At 26.3% G+C, this 10,814-nt stretch overlaps 1 protein-coding gene across 9 annotated transcripts in view; it reads right to left on the bottom strand.

Moving 5' to 3' along the window:
- Window positions 1-6,640: 6,640 nt before the first annotated feature.
- Hnf4 (Hepatocyte nuclear factor 4) overlaps window positions 6,641-10,814 on the bottom strand; it is a 126,158-nt gene continuing 121,984 nt past the window's right edge. For 8 of the 9 annotated variants that reach the window (XM_075361083.1, XM_075361079.1, XM_075361081.1 and 5 more), the window contains one exon: window positions 6,641-9,901. In XM_075361083.1, coding sequence (XP_075217198.1) covers window positions 9,657-9,901 — 245 coding nt within the window. In that variant the 3' untranslated portion in view covers window positions 6,641-9,656. The remainder of the gene's footprint in view (window positions 9,902-10,814) is intronic. The other variant, XM_075361080.1, reaches the window with a different exon arrangement.

Here is a 10,814-nt window from a genome sequence, read left to right as displayed (position 1 = left end):
TAAACAGGTTAGGAGAAAAAATCAAGGCTAAAACAAAAATTTTGCATTTTAAAATTGAAAAATGTAAAATTACGAAGATTATTACATATTTTACAAAAAAAAAAACTTATATTCATTAAGAACATCTATTTCTACGATGAGATGTGGCTTTATTTCATCAAAATTATTATTTTTTTTATATTTTAAACAATTTTTTAAAATTTGAAATGTGATTTGCGAGTTGGTAAGAGTAAATAAGTCTTCAGTGTATCCGTCGTCAGACAAACTCTCACCAGCATCATTCTACCGTACGACTTGATATATTTAGATTACATTTTTTATAGTCCATTTTTTCTTTTTCCTCTGTATGTTAAATAACTGTATATAATATATTTTTTCAGCCTCCAAAGTACAGAATTAGAGAGCAATTGACAGTTTTTACGAAATAAAAGTAAAAACATAAAATTGAATGTGTAAATGTAAACAAGAGTACAAAGGTTCTTTTTTTTTAATAGGAAGTTAAATATATGTTAATTAGCAATATTTTATTTATTGGCTTATTAACCATAAATACATTCACATGCATTATAAAGTGCTTCATTCTGAACGCCAAAATATTGAAAAAAATAACCAAAAATTGTTTGGCATACTTCACATAAAATATTATTTTCGTATCATAAATTTCCTTTACAATATAAATATTTCACAATGAGGATAGCAGAAAAAAGTACGTTTATTTTCTTTCATTTTGGAGTACCACTATAATTAATAAGCAAAATATTATCTACTGTATTACCTTATTAATTTTAGTTTTGAAATATATTGTTTGTATTTAAAAGGTAATTAATTAATCCTTTGATGATAATCAATATGTTAATGATAATGTTACTGATATCAATTAATTTGATATAAAAAAAGTAATTTAAATGTACCCTAATATGAATTATAAAGTGCGGTTCTATTCTTTATTATTTATTTACTAATATATTTTTTAATTTATATTTTACTTTCCTGGCTTCATAGTTATACTCTATAGCTGTACAATATAACTATATAAGAGGTAGACTGCTAATCAGATTAAATTTTGCATTTCAGGGTTATTGTGGAGCCTTTTTGAGAAGGATGTATGTATCTATCGCTTGGATGGAACATAGCACTTTAGAATCTTGTGATAGCCCTGAAAAGGATAATTTGGGTTTTTGGAGTGGTGGCCTTGAGAAGGGCTGTTTGTGTGCTTGGTGAGGTAGTCCTGGGAAGGGTTGTTGGTGTCGATTCGGTAGTAGTCAGGGTATTGCAGGTTGTTCATTGAAATTGGGCTGAGCTTTCCCTCAGCGGCAGTTAAATACCCACTGCAGTGTGGAAATGGCGACACCCAGAATCCCACAGTGTCAGATAGGTGATAGCAGTCTTTCACAGGTGCAGCCGAGGTAATTCTCTTTGCTTGTAGGCTTGTTAGTCAGTTGGTCAGTTCACTTGAAGCCTGGCAAGTTGGGGCAGGATGGTGGTGTCTGCTTGTTGGCATCTGCCGGAGGTCTTACATAATCCAACCATGGAACTTCTTTTTCTTTATCTGCTTCTGGTGCTGGTTCTAGAGTGAATGCTCTTACAGGAGCAGAAAAGAAAGCAAGTATAGTGGGAGATATATTCCCCTATTAATTGCAGAACCTGGACAAAAGTCCCATGCTGTGGGTCTTTCTTATTATTGGGAATTTCTTAATTTTGTTAGTTTGTCAGTACATTCAGATTTGATTATGGATGGAATTGTGGATTCCATCCACAATTAAGGATCAGAAATCCTTAAGACCAGACTGAAGACTATTTGAGCTGACCTTGAGAGACTTGCAACATATTTGCTTTGTTCAATCCATGCGATTCCCCTTTAGTCCATTCGCTGAAGGCCTATTGGCGCTAGCGCCTTCCAGTATATCATGGATGCACCTCAGTGCTCTCTTAGTGCTGGGATCCAGCTTATAAAGCCATCCAATGCAGTGGTGAGGGCGTACCCCTTTGATGGAATATTGGATTGTCATCTGGTGTGATGTGAGGTACGTAGATGTTCTGTAACTCCCTCTTGCATCTGAATGGTTAGTGTCGCACTCGTCAATGTGAAGCACAGCATGTGGCAACAGTATGCACATATGCAATATGATTTCTGCATTATATGTATACATGTATGTTGCTCTGCTTTTTTCTTGATATTTCCAGACTAGATGGATTAATTCGAATGAAATTTGATTTGATGATTTCTGTATACGAGTTGATGCTCGAGTTGATGTATACAAATTGATGCCATTTAATTTTGGTTAAAACCTGTGAACATGGAAGGGAGTTATGGACGTTATGGGTTCTGTATCTCACTATTTTACAAAATGGGTAGATAAATTCTTTCATTATAGGTTCTGTATCTCATACTTTTGGGAAAGCGGTAGATAATTCATGTAATTTATTGTTTCTTAAGTAGCTAAGATATTTTGTTAAGGTATTTGGTCTTATTCAAACCTAAGAGATTAAGCTAAAAAATCCTTTTTTTTATAGTTTCTGAACTCAGTTTAATTCTTGTACTAAGAAGACCTTTCCATTATATTAGTGTCTCACTTTGATTATGAATTTGACCAATTTCATCCAGGGAAGGGGGTTAGAGAAGTCTTATTTGTTTCTTTTGTTTCATCAGTTACTGTTTTGCTTAATATCTTCAAACTGCATTAACTGATTTTCATGAAAATTTGTATGGTGACTTCTGTAGTCATCGATACTGCTTACATTTTGATTACAGTTGTTCAAGGGGGTAGGGAGATCAATAAACATGGGTCACGTATCTCAAAATTTTACTCAAAGGTAAAATAACTTTTTATGTAATCCTTTACTTGCATACTTATATATTTTATAATGTTAAAGACAATAAACAAATCAATCTTGTTCAGAGATAAACAGAGATAATGGTTGAATTTGCTAATATCTTCTTTTTTTTTAATTTAAAAAATGCATTATGCCATGTAACAATTGTTAGAGCGATTTTATGGCTTTTGTACAAAGGCAAGTGAGGATATTCTATTAACAATTAATTAGTATTGATATAGATTGTGTATTTAAGGATACATCTGAACATGATTGTTAAGATCGATTTTATGAGCTTGTTATTTGCTGTTGGTTGAACAAAAGTAATTCAAAATGGCTTATTGGATCAAAGATATATTCATTTAAATTTGTACCGATCATCTGGATTTTTCTGTTGTAGAGTTTGTTCAGTTAAATCTAAATACTGTTCCTAACTTTGTAATCATGTAAAGTGCTGTCAAGTTCTAAAGTTCATACTTTTAATGACTCTATCTGATTATATATATATATGTATATATAATGTATATACATGTGCATATATTTACGTAGTATTTGGGTTATATTGAATTGTTATGTTTGGGTTATGTCAAATAGTTCAAAATATTTTGATAGCCATAATGTGAAAATGTGAAATAAATTGGTTAAATATTTTATTAAAATTTTACTATTAAATGATTTTTCATAGAAAACATTCAATCTTTTTTACATTTACAAACAAGTAACTTTTCATGGTACATAATTTTAGTTTACGAACACAGGTATATTTTAACTGATAATCATAAAAATACATAGTGAAAATGTAATAATTTGTGTTACTGAAATTTTATAATGGCAGAGGCTAATGTAACAATAAATAGAATATTAAGAATACCAGCATTCACTATTTTTTTTTTTTAAATAGTACAGTTTGATTGAAAATTTCTTTAACTTTTGCACCATTACAACAGTCAACTAATGTAAGTAAACAAAATTGAAATATAACTCTATATGAAATATATTGGAATCTATATATGGAATATATAAAATATAACACTATAATTGATTTTAATTCTCTTAAAGTGAAGCTGATTGAAAAACAAACCAATGACAATACACATTTGAAATTAACTGATATAGAAATGAAAGTGCGAATTTATAACATCATCAGAAATTTTACTTGAATTTTTCAGTTTTGTTTTTACTTTTAATGAAGAATCAAGAGAGGTAAGAATATTAACGTGGAAATTTTGCTTTTAGGCTAAAAACACAGCCTGACTGATGGCCACTAGTCTCGATATATTTCTAAAGCGGGACCGACAGGATTAAGATATACAGTCTTACTTGGTAATCAATTGATAATAATTAATATATAATAACTAACTAATTAGATTATTAAGAAATGTGCTGAATAACCTTTGTAGAATTGTTTCCAACTTTTGTTTTACCAATTTAATATACCAATTTTACTAGGAATATGTGGATTTCAGATGACATTAAAATATTAGTTTACTTTTTTCAGTGACTAATGTGAAATTATAATGTATCATTAGTAAGTAAATTTTCAACATTATAGCAAATTATTTATATTTTTTCACAACAAAAAAATTATTTTAAATGCCAATTTCTATAATTGTCAGATTTAGTAATCTGATTATTTTGTTTTGCACTTTCTCTCTACTACTTTATTACTTCTCATAACTCTATACAAATTTATCAGTTAATCTGCAATATCCTTTTAATTTTATGATTTATGGACATCCAATTTTTGATTTTGGAATTTTTCAGAAACATTGGGTGATAGAAAAATTTGTATTAAATTTTTTTATTCAGCATTAAAAAACAGCAGATTGGTTTCATCTATCACACGTTAAGTAACAAAAATTATATTTATGATTGTAACCTTTCCCTAAGAGCATGCCTGAAATTTTTAAATGATGGACCAACATCTGTAATTTGCAAATCATAATAGTGGATTTAGGAAAAACTAAACTACTTTTAGAGTCCACCTATCTATATAGAAGTTCCCTGCTCACAGTTCCATCCTCCTCAAATGGATGATTTGTTATGTTCTTGATAAAGGGCAGCTAGATTTTAAAATTTTATAAAAATTTAATTTTATAAAATTAATTTAATTTTAATAAAATTTAATTTAACTTTATAAAATTAAACAAGTAGATAAATCTTGTATTCTGAGAGGTACATAATAATACTTAGCATAGATAATATCAGAAAATGGTAAGAATTTTACTCCATGGATAAAAAAGGAAATACCCTTTTTTCTGGATAGATCAAGAGAAACCATGTTAAAAATCTGATCAGAACAGTGTTACATAATTTACAATTAATAATAAAATTAAAAAAATTAATTTATGACACCTTCCTATCTTAAATAAGTAATTACGTTAAAAATAAATTTCGTTTTATTTCTGTATTTTATCTGTTTTAAATTTTAAACATTTTATACCATTGTACCTGATTTTTAGAATAAAGGAAATAAAGTAAATAAATGTTTTAATTTGCAATTTATTCTAAAACCATATTGTTTCACTAATGGCTCATACACGATTTGGCATATGTATCAAATATGATATACACCTCTAGAAACCAACCTGATACAGCCTGTGTTTCAGATGTGATGGGATCAGTGATTTTAAAATAAAATTTTTATAGCGTCCAAAAGAACTTTTTAGGATGTAGAGACCAAAAATGCCAAACATTTGGTTCAAAACTTAATGAATGTGAATGTGGATTAGTGTTCTATCTTGCTTTATAATATATCTGACAGTTCAACATAATGCCATAACATTTTATAAGTTATCTTCTGTCTCATGGTGATTAATTCTGTTAAACCAAAAGAAAAGAATCACAGTAGAAGTTTGAGAGATGTAGAATATGTTTATTTTTAAAGATGTTTGGACTAGTGAACAATTTTTTCTTTTACATATTTTTTAACTTATTTTTATGTTAACAGAAATAATGCAATAAAGTTTTGAATAAACTGAAAATGTGGAAATAATCTAAGAAAACATTACTACCATCTCCACCTGATTTATTATTTCTAAAAACTAGAGTTTCATTTTTCTGTGTTTGATATGAAATTTGTTTTTTTTATTTTTTTCTAATTGGTATTTTATTAAGCTGGGAATAAGATTTCATCCTTAATAATATGTGTAGGAGATACATTTTTAAAGTGGTTTTTTTATAAATGGTTCAAAATATATTTTTTTTAATTTGTGATGTTTTAGTTAACATTTTTTATCTGAGGTCAGAGTAGCTAACCACCACATTTAATTTCTATAAAATTTTAAAGATTTTGAGAGTCAGTAAAGACAATATAGGTTTTGTAATGTTGTAAGAAACTCTATAAAAAAATTGAAATAGATGATTTTAAAAATTATGTAATCAGGATGATTGTAAATTGTTATTTATCAATGACTGGAATCAGTCGATAAATTTTACAATCATTAAGAATTAAGGGTTAAAATAAAAGTGTTTCAATCTTCTTTTGAAGAATTTTTTATGACAGTCTGTTATAGTGTCAGTTTGTTTTCCAACAAATAGGAAATACTCAAATGAGCGCAGTACTGTAACTCGATGACTAAATTATCTCTTTCTTGTGTCTACAGCTATGACTCTTGACTTTTTTCTAATAACATTGGTTCTACTTTGAATTATGCAAATATCATTTTAAGTAACTTTGTCACAAAGATTAAATTTCATTGAAATGTCCGATCGTTATTAATGTATAAAGTATTACAGTATTAAATTTTGATTAGATTGGAAGTTATTGTAAATCTTGATTTATGGTACTTAATAAAGAAAGGTAGTTTAGGTTATTAAAGATTTTGCTTCATAAAAAAAGTTTATTTAAAAAACAAACAAAAAATATTATTTGTTATATAAACTTACGAGATAATATATAAAATAAAAGTATACATACTTGTGAGATAAATTAATTATGTATAATTTATATATAAGGAATTATAACTTTAAAGATTATAATTCTCTTTTCAATTATTACATAACTTAATGATTTTTATTTATTAGAAAAATAAATTCAGTACCTTCTTATCTATATTAATTTCAAAATATTAAATTGAACACTTAAAATATTCATTAAGGGTTTTTTTATGTATAAAAACATAAGTTGCTTATGATTACTTATTTTTTGGCTTAGTTTTTAAGCTGATTTGTGTCTTCTAACACTATCATCTTTAATACAAAGACTAGGTTAAGGTTGGCTTCCAATGCTTGGCATAAAATTATGAGGTAGCTGACCATTCCTTTACCCCTGAGAAGTATAATGGTCTTGATAAACATGAAACAAAAGGTTGATAACATTAATCCACAGTGTAAGGAATGATTATTCATCAATTTGGAGCACAGGTCCAAAAAATAATTATTTAATGATTTTATTAATAATAGTCCAGGGTATATTTTTAAATATACCCTATAATAACGCAAGAACACTGTCTATAAAGACATTTATGGTACAGAAAGTAATTTACTCTTTCCATAATAATTTGATTTTTTTTTTGTTTTCAAGTGATTAACTTAACCTATTAATTTGATATAAGGAAATAATGAATTAAAACTTTTGACTATTAAATGTTCAATTTAATAAAAAAAGAATAATAAAAAATTACACAATAAATAAAATAAGTTATTAATAAAATAATTCACATTACAAAAATATTTTTTTTCTTTACGTAGGTATTACTAACATGCGTCAACTTAAAATATAAACTTCAGCAAGAATTTGTAATAAATTTCATACTGTGTACAAACTTAACTCCTAAATATTTATTGAAAATAACATAATTCATAATGAAACAAATATTTACAAAAATAATAATTACATTACAAAACTTTAAATTCAATTTTTAAGTCATTTTTTTTTTTATCATTTTGTTTTTGATAAGTATAATTTTATGAGTTACAAATAAAGAATTGCATTATTACATTCTTATAATTACGTAATTTTCCATTTTGAAATGTAGATGAAGTCAATACAAACTAAAAAAACACTATTTTTTTGAAGGCAAAGTATTTTCAATGTATAATGTGTACATTTAGATGATTAAAAATGGTAAATAATAAATTAAAACTAATCAAAAATAGATAGCATTCAGAAGATTCAATAAAAATCCCTATTTTATTATTCTTATAAACCAAGTAATTTTCTTTACATTTTTAGCAATTAATTTAGGTAATAAATAAAATGAGATCGTATTTTAATAAACCCTGTTCAATTTAATATTAGCAAATTTATTTTTACCGTACACTATGTATATATCTGAATTATTAAATACCTTTAGTAGTGGTGAAATGATGAGGCCGGGTAAAAGTTTCCCTTGTTTGGTTACAGTTAGTTACTGATATACATATTGTTCAGTAAAATATTATTCAATCTTTCTGTTATGTTGAAGGTTCTGGGTTTGAATCCTGATCAGCTTTTGACATTTTTTTACACACTAGTAGTCAGTTTCATATGCCATACTACTTTATATGTGATAAGTTAGTAATAAAAATAAATATTAGACAATATAAGTAGTAGAAAACATATAAAATATTGGTTATTTTTTATATAAATGACAAAAATTACTTCTATGATATTTATTTTATTTAAAATGTGTCATTTCACATGCAACAGAACATTCAGTCATAACAGAATAACATATAGATGTGCTGTTTTATAAAATATCTGTTTGTTACAAATTTTTTTTAATAAAACAGTACACTAAGAGATATGTATTAATAGTATATTATTAAATTAGTATAAATAAATAATTTGCTTTATCTTAAAATAAGATTTCAAATTTTTCTTAAATTTTAAATATTTGTGTTGGAAAATAAATTTGTTAGTTATCTTTGATTGTGTTATTTTATTTTAAAAAAATTAATTAAAACAGATATTTCATAAAACAGTTGATTTAAGTGTTTGATTTTGGGTAAAGGTTTTGATGCATATGAAAACACCCTTTTTTACCATAAATAATATCACTGTTGTATTTTTTTAATTTTTATAAAAAAAATCCAAATTTTTATGTTATACAGTTATTATTTTTCTTAAATACATGTAATCAACCTACTGATTATGTATGGTAAGTGTGTGGTTTCATAATGTTTCTTAATCATTATTCAAGTAAAATTTACCTTATATGACATCACAACTTGTGCTGATATCTACTCGAATTTTCTTGCATCTTTTTAGGTTTTAACCCCTCTTTTTTTTATAAAATTGCTTGCAAGATCACAAAGACAATCCTTACTCGGTAGTACCTAGTGCTGTGTAGGATTTTGTATGTTTTATGCATGTTTTGCTGTGCTAACTGAAGTATGTCTTTATATTAGTTGTACATATACAAGTATCTATTATAAAAGCTTTGTCACTTATGCATTATTACTTTCGTTTTCTTTTGATTTTGCCTTTTCCCTTTCACATCTTTGTATAAATGAATTTGAGTTATAAAAAGATTTCAATAAAAAAATTTCATTTACTTCTCTTAATAACACCAATTATTTTAAAAATGAGCTCCATTAATGGATACTATGTTTAAATTGTGTATACAAAATGTACAGAATATCAAACATCTGATTAAATGGACATACATTTAATATATAAAAATTAGATTAATTAATTTTAATGTTTTATTTACATTCTATTGCCATTCCCGGCCATGTAAATTTAATATTAACCCTGTTAATAAATTATTTACAAGTATAAAATGTTACATAATTTTTTGTAGAAATGCATTCTTCATTCTTATAATTTATGTATGTATATAATTACTACTTACAATTTATTTTGTATTTGTCATTAAAATAGTCAGTAATTATGTTTGTATTTGTCATTATAATAGTCAGTAATTGTGTTCAATTGATGGTTCTTGTTTGAAACCCATACAGAAGTCATCATTTTCTCTGATGATAACAGCCGAATTATCCAATGTTCCATTTTGTTGTGGTGGGCTGGCCAGAGATTGAGGTGGACTGTGTACTGGACTAAGAGCTCCATGACTTTCTGGAGAACCTCCTGAACTTTGGTAACTTCCTACACTTCCAGCTCCTGTATTAGTTTGTTGACCATTTGCTTCAGCAGTTGCTCCTAAAAATAGGAAAACCTTCTATTTATATAGTTTATATTTTTTGTTGAAATAGTCATCTTTTTTAACATTTTAATGTAATTTTTCCTACTTATGCTTAATTATTAATGGAAAATCAAGTCAGCACTGTACACTTCTATAAGAAATGGCTGATGTAATGTAACCTGCACTTTTCTTTTATTTTTTCATTTGAAATTTATGATATAGTTCAATATAGGATATTAATAAATTGTGAATAATCTACTACTTCCTGTTAAAAGGAATTACAAAAAAAATTAAATTTTGATTACCAACTTTGATGTAATATAAGTATTTCGGTAGTTTTTTCAATAATTTTTCATAAAAAGTTTTGTTTTTTTCATTTTTGGGGGCAGTTACAGTGAGTTGGTTTTGTAGTTGCTGTGTAACTTAAGCTATTTCATTATTCTTAATAATAATTGATTAAAATACTTTTAAAATTTATTTGGTAATAATTTTTTTGAGCAATTCAACTAGATTAACAAAACTGATTTGACATTTTAGATAGGAATAACATAAGTTTCTCAAAAATTACTCTCATTGTAGGAATTGATATTACCCATGCCACAAGGTGGATAATATTGCCTTTTATAATATTTAATTCTAGTTAGTAAGCCTAGTAATAAAATATAATTATTTTCTACTTTAATAAAGCTTAATAATCTCAATATGTTTATATACATCTTATTTTGCAAGTACTTTTGTGTTATCTTCACTTCATCAGTTTTTATTTATTTTTTTGATAATAAAAAATTTGAAACATTTAAAATTAGCATTTTATTTATAATAATATTTAAAATTACATTTACATTAATGTTTAAAGAATTATTAATGTTACTTACAGTGGAGGATGTATTTAAATCTCAAAATTTTGTATTTTAAATTTTTATTTATTTT

The sequence above is a fragment of the Lycorma delicatula genome, chromosome 3, assembly GCF_047948215.1.
Source record: "Lycorma delicatula isolate Av1 chromosome 3, ASM4794821v1, whole genome shotgun sequence".
NCBI classification, from domain to species: Eukaryota; Metazoa; Arthropoda; class Insecta; order Hemiptera; family Fulgoridae; genus Lycorma; species Lycorma delicatula.
This window is presented reverse-complemented; position numbering and strand designations above follow the sequence as displayed.